The sequence below is a fragment of the Belonocnema kinseyi genome, chromosome 5 (assembly GCF_010883055.1).
Source record: "Belonocnema kinseyi isolate 2016_QV_RU_SX_M_011 chromosome 5, B_treatae_v1, whole genome shotgun sequence".
Lineage (NCBI taxonomy): Eukaryota > Metazoa > Arthropoda > Insecta > Hymenoptera > Cynipidae > Belonocnema > Belonocnema kinseyi.
The window spans coordinates 109,598,092-109,614,411 of NC_046661.1; the positions used below are offsets into that span (position 1 = coordinate 109,598,092).

Below are 16,320 nucleotides of genomic sequence, written 5' to 3' on the forward strand. Positions count from 1 at the left end.
AAAATCTCTATCCCTTCCACACACTACTCCTCTCCCCTGCCGAGTGAGTCACGCCTACCCCGAAAGGGAAATGGCTTAATGGTGTAATAATAATAATAATAAACGACGCTGGATAGCACTCGCGTCGTAATTGTCGCTACACCTCGAATAAAAATGGAGCAATTAGAAGACGAAAGATTATCTAGGCAAAGTTAAAAATCGAAAATTGTCTTCGATTCGTGTAAAGTTCATCTGGCACGGTTAATTTTTGTTGCGGTGAATCTTTCACTTGGAATCGATGTAAATCTTATCTTTAATTTTTTCTATGATCGCTTGTTCACTACTCGACCACTCGCGAGATCACAAAAGAAAAAATACAATGTGATAGCGTAATAAACTTAAATTCTTTTGTTATAGATTGCACAATTATTCAGTATATAATGTAAAAACTTGCAATGTACGATATCACGATTTTGCGCTATTATAATGCGATAATTACGATATATAACGCAGGAATTACGGTATATATTGTAATTCATGCGATATAGTTTTCTTAATGTATCCTTTGGGCTCCCAGCCAGGTCGTAAGAGTATGGGAGGGTTGGAGCAGATGAGGGGGTAGTTTCAGTTTTTGACCAAGCTGCATCAGATTTTTTACACTTATTCATCGGGCTCCCGGACAGATCGTAAGAGTATTAAGGGAAAATGGAGTGGGGGAAGCACTGTTTTTAAAATAAATAAAATCAACTGGTCTAAAACGTATGATGCTAATGAAAATCTACAGTTTTTGACAATCAGTACCAAATTTTGCACACATATTCTTTGGGCTCCCAGACAGGTCGTAACAGTATGGGTGGTGGAGCTGAGTGTTGAGGCAGATGAGGGAGGAAAATTCACAGTTTTTGACGATTCGGCATCAGATTTTTCACACTTACACAGTAATAAAAGATAATGAATTTTAAATTTAGATGAATTTCATTTTTGCATTAAATTAAGAAAGTCACTTAATTTCAACCAGAAATGATGCGACGATGCGCAAACACTTAACGGATTTCGGCGATTTTAGAAGAAGAGCCAAGAGATCAGCTGAGAGTAGCCAATATGGCGCCGATAGCGCTGGATGGTAGCGATCAGCACTGAGCTCATGATAGTTGTTTCGTCAACGTTTCCTATTTTTATATATGTACTCAGATCTATAACGAATTTTGAGTGTAAACAGAATAATGGTAGATATGTGATAAAAAAAGATATGAAAAAGGATTGAAGATTGACTTTGAGGATAAAACAACTTGATTTATTAGACATAAATGAATAATTTATTCAGTGCTCACATTAAAAAAACATTATTTCCTAAAATTATTCAATTTTTAATTTTATATTCATTTCACATTCCTGATAACTGAACGACAGCGCATAACTTTTATAAATCTCAACAATCAGCTGACTTAAATTAACCTATAAGTTTCATTTCACATGTACGCGTCGAAGGAAAGTCAACAATCTTTCTGTCTTGAATTGTCCTATGAATTACATTTTACGTACATAAAGCAGCTGACTTTCAACCAAGCGCGTTACTTAAATTCATGTTATCATCATCAGTTGACTTTTAACTGACGAATGATCCTTTTGGTTACATCTGAAAGTCAACCGCATTTTTCTACTGAAATTCAGATTCTTGTATTACTGTGTACTCATTGGGCTCCCGGACAGGTTGTAAGGGCATTGAGGGACAGATGGTGGGGGGGGGGGGGCACCGTTTTTTAAATAATTAAAATCAAGTGGCCTTAAACGTATGATACTTATTAAAATGTACAGTTTTTGACATGGCATCAAATTTTCCACACATATTCTTTGAGGTCCCGGACAGGTCGTCAGAGAAGGGAGAGACATGCAAAGGAGTGGGACAGATACGTGGGGCACAAAGCTGCAGTTTTTGACCAATCGGTATCAGATTTGTCACACATACTCTTTGGGCTCCCGGGCAGGTTTTAAGAGTATTGGGGGAAATATGGAGTAAGGGTGGGGCACAGTTTTTGATATATATATATATATATAAAATCAAGTGGTCTAAAACGTATAATGCTTATGAAAATCGAGTTTTTGACAATTGGAACCAAATGTTGCACACGTATTCTTTCGGCTTCTAGGCAGCACGTAAAAGTATTTTGGGTTATGGGAAGGGTGAATATAGGACGGGGGAAGCACAGCAGCAGTTTTTGACAAACCGGGAGAAAAGTTTTCGCGCATGTTTCTTTGCGCTCCCGGACAGGCCGTAAGAGTGTTGGAATGGAGGATGGTATGGGGGAGGGACAGTTTTTGAAACCTACTGTATAAAATACAAATTTGTGAAGTTTCTTTACAAGTTATATTGGAATTTCACGATTGATTTCAAAAGTCCAAAGACTGAATTCGATGACTCGAGCACAATTTTTACAATTAAATAAAATTACCATTTTCTGTTTTGAACTTCATATTTCTGTTTGACCTTCCCAGAGTTTAGTCCAAGTCTACTTTAAATTTCACTGCAGACTTCGCATTTTTCAAAACTAAATCCTGCGACTTGAGTACAAGTTTATGATTTAAAATACAAGAACGCCTTTTTCATTTGATGTTGTTCAGTTTTTAATTCTTTTTTCGCATTTAGAGTTTTCCTTAAGCTTTGCACAAATTTCTCAAGTAATTTGGAATTTGTGGAAACTGAATGTTGCAACTTAGATACTATTGTTATAAGAAAAATTCGAAAAATACAGTTCTCATGTTCTGTATTCAAGTTTTTATTTCTATTTTACTTTCTCAGAGTTTTTTCAAAGTTTAGTTCAAATTTCACTGTCGACTTCACATTTTTAAACCCAAATTCTACGATAAATACTTAAAATTTTATGTTGATTTCATTCCAGTATTTCATGTTCAAACTTAATATCCAGAGAAAACATGTAAGTAACATCGAATGCAGTAAAAAAATTTGTAACTTTTAAAGGCGTAGTTCATTCATAAGTTATGTTAGTCTTAAGCAATAAAAAGTTTTTTATCATGTGTTTTACATGTTTTTTTATAGCTTTATACCAGTTTTATTGCATTTCCGTTTATTCTAGATGTATAGTTTTAATCAGAGCGGTCGTTTCGCGACGGCGAAGCCGCCGCACAGTGGTAAAAAACTATTTTATTTGTTCATAAACCTAATATCTTAACCTTGGCTGAACGGAATTGAATAAAGTTTAGACTGAATATAGTTCACGTTATACCTAATAAGGAAAAATACTCACAAGATCCAAATATATTTTCGAAGTCCGGAAAATCCATGGGAAATCGGGTACTTTTCATATTTTATGAATCAACTGACTTAAACTTTTAGAAATAATGATACATTTTTTATATTATCACTTAAATTTGTTTATTCACATCGGTCAAACTTTTTGGTGGAAAAATCAAAATTTCTTATTGAAAATTTAACTATTTGGTTAAAAAATAATCCTTTTTATTAAAATTCAAATACTTGGTTCGATTTTCAACTACTTCGTTAATTTTTGTTAATTCGTCTCATTCTTTGAAAATTTAACCCTTTTTATAGTTCATTTTTGGTTTAAAAATGAATTTTACCATCAGAAAATGTAACTATATTATATTTTTGTTTGAAACTTTATCTTTCGAATGATGGAAAATCCACTATTTTGTTGAAAATCAGTCCATTTTCTCGTTTAATTCAGCTGATTGAACATTCGAACTTTTATTGTATTTATTCAAATTTTGAGAGCAAACACGATATTAGGATTTGAAAGATTTGACAAAATAAAAAAAAGTTTAAGAGATATTTTCAAGTTTTCTACATTTTAACAATTTGAACGTTCCAGAAATATTTCAAAATTATTTCAAGTAAATTTAACAGAGTCAAATTAAATGCAACTTCTATTAAATTCCTTTTTAAAGACTAAAGATTTTAAAGACTTTTCTAAAACATCTATGAACTTTAACCAACTTAAAAATATTTTAAGGGATTTTGAGAGATTTTAAAATATTTGAAGCGTTTTAAATAAGTTTCAAAGCATAATAATTCCCAGAGATATTATTTATCTAAAGTTGGATACAAACTGTGAGAATAGTGGAAAAATAAAATTATTCGGCGATGTTTTATTTTATTCTGCCTCGTGATAAAAAATATCTGACTTCGGATAAATGTAGTTTTCAGTTGTTTACAACGTTTTTATCGAACTTCAGATAAATAATCTCTCTGTGGTTTACTGTGAATATTTGAGGACATCCAAAAGTTTTAAAGGTTCCATTATATATTAAGTAATTTTTAAGAATCCTCAGGAATTGCAAGGTACTTTAGAAGATGTTGGGGATTTTCAAAGCATTGAAAAAAATGTGAAGAGACTTCACAATACAGTGAAACCCCTCAATAGCCCTCCCTTCTATAGCCCTTACAAGAATTGATGTCACGCCGCAGGTAGGTGTAACAGGAGCTTCGCGGGATGAGCATGGTCTGCGGTTGTTACTCAAGCGAGAACTCGGGCGTGAACAAACAAAAGCGGAGCAGGCTATAATGAGTAAGATCCCACCCACCGTTAGCCCCAAAATCGGCGCTATATAAGAGTTTCACTGTATTTCCAAAAGTATTGTAAGTAACTTTAAAACATTTCAAGAGATTTCACAACTTTTCTAAGTATTTCAGGTGATTCAAAAATATTTCAATGGATTTCTAAGAACCTTTTAACATTCCATGGCTAATTACTGGTTTTAAAGCGACTTGAAATAATTTTAGAAAACTTTAATGGCTATAGAGGGATTTTAAGGATTTTTTAAAAGTTTTCAATCCATCTTAAAATATTTCACCGTGAAAATATTTTAAGTGATTTCAGAAGATTTCAAGAGATTGTAAAATATTTCTTAAGATCATATATATAGTATTTTAAAAGATTAAAAAAGTACATATGAGGTATTTCAAATGATTTGAAAGTATTTAATATTATTTTAAGAGATTTAATGGACTTTCGGAGGAATCTATAGGACTATTGAGCTTTCACAACATTTCACTCGAGATTTCAATACATTTGAGGAAATTTTGAATGCTTTCAAAGGTCTTAAAAGATTTTGAGAATGGTCAAACCGTCATATATTACTGAGGCCTAAATATTTTAAAATACACAAATATTTATTCATAGTTTTTCATAGGGTTTGTGGTCATTGAATGATTAGTAGATATTTTCTGATGTATTCCCAAATTTTAAGTATTAGACCTTCTAAGAAACTTGCCTAAATTATAAAAAATACGTATTATTGACTTATTATTTCTTTTTTAGTGCAATACAACTGACTACTTCCAATATTAAAATATTCACCTAATCGCCTGCTTATAGCGTGCATGTTTGTTCGCTATTTTAATAAAAAGACATTGCAAAACAACTTAAAATTTGAACGTTTTTTGTAAAACTGGGATAACGCTGAAAATAATTAAAACTTTTCAATGTTCTCGTGTTCATTTTAAAACAAAATCTCCATTCTTTTTCGTTAAATTTTAAAGATAGGCACGTATACCTTGATTCTAACCTAGGGTCAATCTCGGTACAAAAAAAAACGCAAAATTTTAAATAATGAACATACTTGCCAGGTAAAATATAAAAAATTCGAAACTATAACATTTTCAGAAATATTACTGAAATTTATTAGAATACGATAAATAATAATTTTTTAAATGCTTTTGTAAAAATTTACAAATTTTTTAAATTTTGCAACGGTTTTGCACAAAGAAATTAAAAATTCTACATTCCCGTGTAGGAATCCAATCAGGGATCCGGTCGGGTACCAGCCGGATAGCCCCGCTTTAAGCCTGGCGCTGGTCGGGGAATCATGCCGGGATCCGGCTAAAAACGTCACAGTAAACTGGTCGGATCCCAGCCTCAATACCGGCCGGGATCCGATCGGCTAATCAGGCCAAAAAGCGGTTAAAAAATATTGCTTGAGGCGAGAAATTGGTAACTTGTTTTGTCTTTTAAGGTTTATTGCAAAGATTACAGTGAACTTTAAAAGTCAAATCAAGTGAACCAATTCTAGTAAGAAACTTGGAGTCGAATTTTATTCCCTGATGATATAATCTCATAGCAATTTGGAAGCCACGTGTTGATTTAAGGATAGGAAGGAAGAAAGTAAAAACTGTATACACAAGACTATATTTTGATTAAAAATAATAATTATTCGCGCACTAAATGAGGGTTTCAAACTAATTACTGAAATAAGGTTGATTTTAACCTCGAGTCTAGACTTTATTTGCGAACTTCCAAGAGAAGACGCGACATGAGTGCAAGCAGCATCCTCGTTCCAGGTGCAAAACTGAAAATTACTGAGTGTCCATGCAGACGACAGATACAGCAGGCGCAATATATGGCGGTATATTTGAAATTGTACAGGCTTAATATTGTCTGAATACAGAAAAGTTTATAAAAATTATATCATTTCTGTTGTTGCACATTGCAGAATCGATAACAGTTTAATTTAAAATGTTAAATTATTCGAAAAAATGTAATGTTTTTTTTCTTTTTAATAATTTAAAAAAGCTCATTTTTGTTCACTGATCTAATAAATCTTTAAATTATAATTTTCAAATAATAATTCATCTAGCATCCATAATCACGTCTTTGATAATATCACGGCTCTTAAAAAATGTGTGCCGGCTCCCGACCATGGGCTATAACCAGGGTTGGCCCGGCCAGTAACCGGCCGGCCCCGGACTACGTGATTCGAGAAAATTGTAGCCCGACCGGCTCCCGCCCGGTTCCTGTCCATGAAACCCAGCCAGGGGTAGCCCGGCTGGGATCCGACCAGAAACCTTGTTGTATTAGGGCCAACCGAGGAAATTTCTACACGGGTTGTTTCCGGAGTTATTACCTTCAACTTGCGCTTGTCAGACGCAGAATTTGATTACCTTTTTTGATATAAAAAGGAATAATTATTGAATTTAAGGAATTCAAGAACTTCAAAGAATTTCAAGAAGGCAAAAATTCCATGTATTTAAACAATTCAAGGAATGAAAAGAATTAAAGGAATTCAACGATGTAAGGGGGTCACCCCGTGTGACGGCCTGTTTTTTAAATGCTTTTTGGGCATTTTTTTACGAACGATAACAATATACAACTTTGAACTTTCACTATATATTTATTCACATTTGAATAGTAAATTGTGCAAGTTTGAACCGAAAATCTTTATTATAATGCATATGGCGCAACTCCGAAGACACCATTATAAAAAAGTGTATCCATGGCCGGCATGATTCCGAGCGAACGGTTTATTTGAAACCAAAAAACCAAACGGCATTTTAATCTGTGAAGCTGTCGCCACGACCTGAACTAGGATATTTGAAAAATATTTAAAATTGAGTAATTGATATGGTTTTGATTTTTTTTCCAATTTTATGATTTTTTTCGATTATTTTCTTACGAAAAAAAAGGTTTGGAATTTTCTAATTATCCTAGTTCAGGCCATGCGCACACATGTGCTGAATCTACCCTTTAAATTTTAAAGCAATTCGTCAAACTGTTTTTGAGATATCATGTCGGCCAATTCGAAAAACGTGGTTTCGAGAAAAACGCGTTTGAAAGTTCAAGAATGACGTAAACTATGAAGTCAACCCAGTCGTTCTAACAGTTCTAACTTTCTAAAGACTTCGAATATTGAAATATCACTTCGCCAGCATATTCTACACATGTGCAGGAATAAATTTAGGCAACAAAAAAAATTGATTTTTTCGGCCGGACACACGGGGTGACCCCCTTAATGGAATGTAAAGAATTTCATGACCTCCGAAGCATTCAAATAATTTATAAGAAGTCAAGCAATTCCAGGAATTCAAGGAACTTAAATAATTCAGTGAATTTAAAGGATCCAAGGAAAATAATTCAAAGAATTTTAAGAATTCAAAATAATAAAAAGACTTTTAAAACGCTTTTTAATGTTCTGGAATATTTTTTAATGCTCACAAAGTCTTCGGAATTATTCTGAGATTAAATTGAATTCTTTAAAGGAGAAATATTCCATAGAAAGATTTGAATTCTTTTAAATAATTTGAATCCTTTCGAATTTCTTAGTAGTATTGGAATATTTTTCAAATTGTGACATCTGAATAAATCTTAGAAATCTTTTGAATTCTTTTAAGATCTTCAAATTCTTCGGAGTTATTTGAATTCTATTGAATTCATTGTCAGTAGAAGTCACTTCCAGTTAATTTACATAACAAATTTTGGACATAGTTAGTATGTCTTTATATTCAGTTAAATTTCAATAAATTTATTGGAATTCACTGAACATGTTTTGCAATCATTCTAATTTACTAACCCTAAGCAGCAATGTCACTTACGTATCTTTTTAGTTTGTATGGCAGTATTTGAATTTTCATTTCGAAAGTTAACGTCAAATCGTTACTTTTGAGTATAAAGAATAACAATTGTTTTAAAATAAACTTCTTTTAGCATAAAAATTAGCATGAATAAGTCAGATCTCTTTATAGTCGGAAGGTGGTGCAATCTTCTGGATGTATCAGGAACTTTTTAGTATGCGCATTATTTCTGCATCAGTAATCGCGATATTGCAATTTGCATTCTAGAAATAAATTCACGAACTTTGCGCAACAAAGGATGCAGGAGAACTCCGTAAGTAAATAATATTGATATAAATAAATATTTTCCAAATAGTCATCATACATAATATTTCATGATCACTATCAGGAATTGTGTACACAGAGCACTATTCCATAGAGTATAAATAATAAATAGTTATATAATCTCTCTTTCTCTCTAACCTGAAATACAATCGTCTTGTGAAATTTCTAATTTTTTATCGCATAAGATAGACTTGAATTTGATAAGACATCCTTATCTTTAGAACCTGGGAAGTTACCATTTCCGGCAGTGTTCTACGGATTGTCGCGCGAGCATAGTCACTTCATAATATAGGAGTTTTCTGGCAAATCCGCGCTATTTGCTGTTGCAAATAGATATGCGTGGTCATAAATAGTTATATTTTTATGTTAAAATTATCTGCCGGTACTAGCTGCAGACTGTTGGCTCTTAGGTTATACTCATGCCAGTCTATGAATTATTTATTCATAAGGATGGAATGGCATTAAGATCTTCACGAACAGACGCATGCAATTTATTGGTTCCCATGAACGAATTTTGTCATTTTGAGGAAGAGGGTCCTTGGATTTAAAGATTTGGGAGAATGTGAGTAATTATCAGAATGTCTTTATCATTTCTGGATTAGGCAACCTTGATACATCATTAGAAATAATCTAGATTTTCTTCGATTGCTCATAATAATAATAATAATAATAATAATAATAATAATAATGATAATAATAATAATAATAATAATAGTTCGGAAAATTTTTACCTAGGTTCCTCATGGAGGAAAGTTTTTAAATAACGATGCATATTTTCGAATTCATTTTTTTACTATATCGTGACATAATTCAACCTTAGAATTTCAAAAAGGAGGTTTTCCTAAAATGTTAGTGTGTGTATGTGTGTGTAAACATTACTCTTTTTGTGATAACTCGAAAAAAGTTTTAATCTAGACACAGTGATATGTTATTATTCTTACATTACACACGTATTTGTGCAAAAAAATAAACTAACCGTGCGAGCGCTTTTATTCAAAATTTAAATGTTTCATTATTAGAAGAAAAATTGTGAATAAAAAAATGTGTACGGTGGTTTGTCCAAAAATTAAATATCAGTAAATTTTTTGTGAAATTATAACTGCTGAATCTTTAAAGGGTTCTATATTCCCTTAGTGCAAAAGATTACACAAAAATTATATTACTGAACATTTTTCTGAAGAATTTTTGGATATTTTTATTATGCAATTAGAAAAATCGTGGTAGCGGTTTTTTCAAAAAAACAAGTTTTTTTTCTTATTTTTTTAATTTTTGGGTTTCGAACATAATAAGCTTCTATTTTTCTTAAATGCTGAGCAAAAAATTTGTATGAAATTATGTTCTAAAATGAGAACTGTATAATTTACAGAGGTTTTTGAACATTGAAAAAACCCTTGTAACACAGCAGCAGTCAACGAAACATTTGTTGAATCACCGGTTTATCACAGATTGTAATTAAATTATGTTAGCATGATTTAATTTTTTTTAATATTTAAAAAATAAAGACTTAAAATTATAAAAAAATTTCGGTTAAAGTTGACTGAGGCTTGCCGTGTAGGGTCATGCAATTTTAAGGGATTGTAGTCCTAAATACTTCCCATTATTCATCAAGTTTATGGTCGCATCCGACAATAATACATTCTTTGCCGATTTTATATTTTTCTCAAAAATCTTTCGAGATGTGAATTTTTTCAATTCTGATTACGTATTTTTATCTAAGAAAAAGTAATTATACTTAGATTCAAATGTAATATATCCTCTTTTGTGATTTTTTGCATCGTTTATGAGAAAAAAACATACTTAAAGAAAAAAATGTCTTCCCTAACTCAAAAATGGTTGTACCTGTCTAAAGCTAATACGATACCTTTCCTATATAAGCAGAACCTGTAAACAAAATATTAGAAAAATTGAAAAAGGTGAGGCTTTCAGAAAATATTTTTCAGTTCTTTCATCGAATTTTGTCAACATGATTATAAATTTCTGAACAATGTTAGGTTATGCTGGCGTTTTTTTACCGGCGTTAATTCTAAAATTAAGATGTCAATTTTAATCACTTATCAAAAATATTGTCATTGCTTGTCTTTCTGGTTTAAAAATTCATCTATTTTTGATTGAAAATAAAAACATTAATTGCTTGAAATATCAACTAAGACATTTTTCCTTACAAATTCATGTTTTTTTTTAAATTCTTTTCTGCTTGAATTTTAACTTCGTGAAATATTTAGTTTTTTGGTTAAAGACTCATCGCTCTTGTTGAAAATTTAACTATTTGGTTGAAATGTAACTTATTTCGTTGAAAATTCGCCTTTTTTTATGGAGAATTCAACTATTCAGTTAAAAATGGTTTTTTTTAAGATTCATCATTTCGGTTAAAAGTTTATATCTTCGGTTGAAAATTTGTATTTTTCAGTTAAAAATTTGTATTTTAAGGTTGAATTCATCCATTTTTTGTTGAAAATTTATATTTTTTGGTTGAAAATTCATCATTTCAAGTATGAATTCACATTAATTATCGAAAATATTGTCTTTGCTTATTTCTACTGTTATTTTGTATAATAGATACTATAAAAATATACCAATTTTGTATCTATTTTTTCAATTTCTATTTTAATCCTGTATTTATAATGTTATGTTGATCAGGTCGGAATTGAAGAATGAAGACTTAGGATTAGAGGACTCTGAACCAGTAGAAGAGTTCGCGATGACATCTTTGGGAAAACTGATTTTTGTAAATGCACATTCGAGAAACTTAAAATCACTTTCGTCCGAAGAATCGGCAAATTTAGATTTGACAGAGTCACTCTCACTCGCCTTCGAAAGCCTCTTGCACATGCCTTACGACATCATTGAAAATTATGCGAGTACAATAAACACCTTGGACATCAGTCACAATAAATTTAGCAGGTATTTACAATCACTAAACAATAACTAATATAAATAATAGAAGAAAGGTTTCTTTAATTTTACATTTATTTTAATTTACCATTTTCTTCCAGAAATTTGCAGTTCTTATCAGAATTTGATAATCTGACCTCCCTAAACTTGGACCATAACAACATAGATGCTTTTACGAAATTTCCCTACATGCCTAAACTTCAACTTCTGTGGCTCAATCATAATAAAATAGACGAACTTTTTCCTTTCGTGAAAAATCTTTACGAAAGCTTTCCAAATTTGAGGTATCTTTCTTTAATGGGAAACAAAGCTGCTCCGAGTTATCTAAACGGAGGAAGTTTTTACGATTATCTTCAGTATAGGTATCATTTTACACATTTTCAAAAAAATCACTATTTTTTTTCTTTTCCCAAGTAGCGTTAAAAAATACAAATCAATACATCCATGTTAAAATAATCTCTTTTAGAATGTAAATCTAAAAAATTCCTTGCTCTTTTTTACACACACATGGCAAACAGCTGGAAGGCTGAGTAATTAATTCTTCAAAATCCCTGAATTCTTCTGAATTCCTAGCATTATTTGAATGTCCTTGGAATACTAGGACTTCAAACTAATGTACAAAATTCAGATAAATGCATAATGATTCAAGGAATTCTGAACATTAAGACAATTCGGAAAATTTAGAGAATTCTGAGAATTAAGAGAATTCTGGAAATTGAGAGAGTTCTGGGAATTAGTACAGTTCTAGAAATTCAACGAATTTTAAGTATTCAAAAAATTTGCATAATTGCTTTGAATTTACAATTGAGAATCTTTAATTCTCCATAGTCCCAGCATTTTTATGAATTCCTTGCATTTTTTTTAAGTCCGTGTTATTACTTGAATTCCTCGAATTTCTGTAATTCCAGGAGTTTGAAGTAATTGAATTCAAATAAAAGCGGAAGAAATCAAGGAATTTAGGAAATTTAAGGAAATCAGAGAATTCCAGTAATTCAGGGAATTTCAAGAATTTAAGGAATAATTCCTTTGAATTGGCATTAAATTCATTTTAATTGGCGTGGAATTCAATTTAATTTGTATTATTTTACATTGAATCCATTGAAGTTCACATCGAATTATTTTTAATTCACTTTGAATTCACATTTAATTTATTTTAATCACTTATATTCTTTGAAATCATTAAATTCCTCGGAATTCCGTGCTTTATTTTTAAGAAGTTGGAAATTCTGTACTGCCAGGGCTTTAGAATAATGCAGAGAATTCAGATAAATACAGAAGTATTCAAGAAATTCAGAAAATACAAGTAACACACAGAATTTAAGAGAAATCTGCAGAATTCAAGGAATTAACAGAATTCAGGTAATTCACAGAATTCAAAGTATTTGCCAATTGAAAGTTATAACCGATTCCAAGCTATTCACTGAATTCACTCAAATCAAAGTGTTTGCATAATTCTGTTCAATTGATATTTAATTCATTTGAATTTATACATTGAATTGTTTTGAATTGACTTTGAATTCTTGTTAAATTCATTTGAATGTCTAGAATTCTTCAAAATATCGGAATGTCTTTGAATTTCTTGCATTAGTTTTAACTAAATATAATACCTTCATTTCTTGGCAGTTTTGTACTGTCAGAACATTAAAATAATACATAAAATTCAGACGAATGCGGAAGAATTCACGGAATGCTAAAAATTTAAGCAATAAAATAAAGAATTCGAAAAACTCACGATTCTCAGAATTCAAGTTATTAGCTGAGCTTAATAAATGCGAAACATTCAAGAAATTTTTAAAATTCAAGGAATTTGCAGAATTCAAGGAAATTGCAATATTTAAGAAATTCGAAGAATCCCAGGTAAAAATAAAACTGCGATGGAGGAGATATTTTTGTATTCTTATCCGAAATTATGAAATCGGTTCGAAATGTTTGAAGTTATTCAAATAGAATATATACCAGAGTATCAGATTTATTGGTGTATTTCCATTCTGAACATATATAAGGCATATCCGTAAAACAAATGATCAATAACTAAATAAAACGTTAACTTTTAAATCGTTGTGAATCGGTTGCTATCGAAAATAATCAATTACGATCGCGGATTTGCTAATGCTTCAGATCGATTAAAATTTTTTACTCGATTTTTTGTTTCTGTGATTTGAGGAATTTCCAGATCTGTATGTATTCGGAGAATTCATATGTTATTCAAAAAATATATTTTATTTAAAGAATTCATTGTATTCACTGAATCCAAGGAAATACAGGAATTTATGTAGATGAGATAGCTCGAATATTGGCACACTTGGATTTCTGACAAACTAAAACGTGTACTCCGAAAGTAATAGTAGGAGTTGAATTTTCTTTAGTATAGTAGAAAAAAGTGTATGTTTCAATGTTCGATATGCATTATTGGAAACTTGAAACAAACAAAAATATATAAACAGTATAATCCTCGAGTTAATTTAAGATTAGCCTTAAAAGTCCATTTTTCATCTTGTGAATGGAATTTTGTTAATAAATGTTGCTTGTAGTAGTGCAGTGGCGTTAGTAGAATAATATTGCAAAGTGATATGAAGAGACTTCTCTTTAAAGATCATGCTTTTTAGACATGAATAATTTGTAGGTAGTGGCTCAAATATATGGCACACCCGGAGTGGCTCTAATATGGCACACTTTTTTCTGACAAAAAAATCACAGCTAGCCATTATTCATTTTTATGAATGTTAACAAGAATATTTTCATGTATTCATGTACTTAATCCATTTTTGTGATGCCAGAGGAGAAATCTTGGGTAGAGTGCACTACCTGCAACGAATGATCCCAGAGTTGTTGCATCGGGGCATTATCAGACCTATGGATGTGCGACTATTTTTAATAAGTTCGCTGTTTATTGTATTCTTCAAAATTATAATAATAAATATTTGCATACCTCATTTGTTGGGAAATCTTTATTTAAAAAAGAACCGCTGGTGATGTGAACAAATCAACCTTACCATTCGAAAGTTTATTCAATAGCCTTTCGAATTGCCTATTATTCATGCAATTTCTTTTCATAGAGTCCCGGCAATCCATAGAAATGGAGTTGGTGTGCTATATTTGAGCCATTTCCTCTAATTCAAAGAATTATCATAGTTCCACGAATTTACAGAATTCATAGAACTATCAGAGTGCAAGGAATTTATGAAATTCAAATAATTCCCAGAATACTACACGAGAAAGTGATACAAGTAATCAATAAACCTGTCTCAGAATTGCAACTCGAGAAAGGTTCTTCTAACATGGACGTAACAAAATATAAATAAAAATTGATTGCAGATTAGTCGTCATATCGTGGTTTCCTCGACTGGTTCATTTGGACGATAGACTCATAACTTCGGAACAACGAATAGAAGCGACAAGATTGTTCAGAAGGCCACTTTTGGAACAACTTTCCGAACACACACCAATTCCCGAATGCATAAAAGTTTTCCATAACAGACTATCGAATTTTTTTATCAAATCTGTAATTCCGGACAAGTTACGCATGCCCAAAAGTTCCAACTTTATTATTTGAGCCAGTATTGAATTTTGAGTCTTAATCAAAAATGAAGGACATCAAACATTTCTAAGACTGTAAATCTTTTTTGTAAGGATACAAGAAATTGTGATGCAAATTTTAAGAAATTCTTTCATTTTCACGAATTTTTATATTTCTCAGATTTAATAATACTCTTACAGTTTACAAATGTTTTAAGAAATGCTTTTTCGTTGACGATGTACAAAAATATTTTATATTTTGTAATTATTTATATGAATATACTTTCCTAGAAGTAATTAGGGATGTATGAAGTGTATGCCATATCATAATAAATTAGTTTAAACTGCTAATTATTTAGTTAAAATATTCGTCCTCGACTTGCTCTTCTATCCACATATTTAAATTGATCCGTGGTAAATTTTCGCAAAAAGTTAGAGGATTTTGTTGACTCCGAACTTTGAATGAATTTGATTGCAGTTTGGAAACTGCAGCATCTGAGTCGCATATCAGACGAGAGAGGGATGCTTTTTTGATTTCCTGAAATTGTTCTGTAAAAAAATGATTAGCAAAATATGTAAGCATAGCCATCTTTTGTTTAAGTATCCTTATCATGATTGGGAAGAGAATCAGGCCCTCTCAACTCTAATGGGCGAATATGAAGAATTATAATTATTATTTCAAGCATAGTTCAAGTTGCGGCCACCTGTTGGCGCTGCGTATCGGCACAGGTGATTGAATTTGAAGGTTTGAAAATTCAAAGTGTCAAACGGTGCCAAAGTATATATTTTATTTGAAAAAATGAATCCGATGACTATAAAGTTAAACAAACGAAGGTGTGTTGTTCCCGGGTGTCAATCGTCGCGTCGCGTCAAGCATCGCCAATTTCCGAAGGACGCAAAGCCGGGTATGTTGTGGTTAGAAGCGGTATCATATCCTCTCTTGACGAAAATAACCTACAGAGAAATCCATGAAAGCGGTTATCGAATATGCTTTCTGCGTTTTCGGGCGAAGGATTATTTACGCGGTCCGCGAAATTATTTCAAAACAAAAATAGTGCCTTGCGTGTCGTTGCCTGAAAAAGAGCTGAATGATCTTTCTGTCGACGCTATGGTTGAGGTAGCCCTTGACGTTGATGCTAATTTTAATACATTTACATTTAATTATTTTACGTGTGTGCTATTATATGAATTGTAAATATGTTTTGAATCTTAAGATTGAATATAATGATCAATCAAATGAATAGATAAAATGAAAAATGTATAAAGATATATTAAAAGTAATTTAT

General features: G+C 31.5%; 1 protein-coding gene across 4 annotated transcripts; it reads left to right on the forward strand.

Annotated features, from left to right (window-relative positions):
* Positions 1 to 8,514: 8,514 nt before the first annotated feature.
* On the forward strand, positions 8,515 to 15,175 carry LOC117172956 (leucine-rich melanocyte differentiation-associated protein-like). 4 transcript variants are annotated; one of them, XM_033361269.1, is made up of 5 exons: positions 8,515 to 8,615; positions 8,848 to 9,188; positions 11,264 to 11,527; positions 11,620 to 11,880; positions 14,834 to 15,175. In XM_033361269.1, coding segments are annotated over exons 2-5 (765 nt in total). In that variant the 5' UTR covers positions 8,515 to 8,615; positions 8,848 to 9,186; the 3' UTR covers positions 15,072 to 15,175. The 4 variants fall into 4 exon arrangements, with proteins under 4 accessions (XP_033217160.1, XP_033217163.1, XP_033217161.1 ...); XM_033361270.1 differs by having other exon boundaries at positions 8,527 to 8,615; positions 9,037 to 9,188; XM_033361271.1 differs by having other exon boundaries at positions 8,531 to 8,615; positions 9,076 to 9,188.
* The last annotated feature ends 1,145 nt before the right edge of the window (positions 15,176 to 16,320 follow it).

Coding starts and splice junctions, on each gene's coding strand:
- LOC117172956 (XM_033361269.1), top strand. Junction 11,528..11,619: donor AGTCACAATAAATTTAGCAG/GTATTTACAATC, acceptor ATTTTCTTCCAG/AAATTTGCAGTTCTTATCAG. Junction 11,881..14,833: donor TACGATTATCTTCAGTATAG/GTATCATTTTAC, acceptor AATTGATTGCAG/ATTAGTCGTCATATCGTGGT.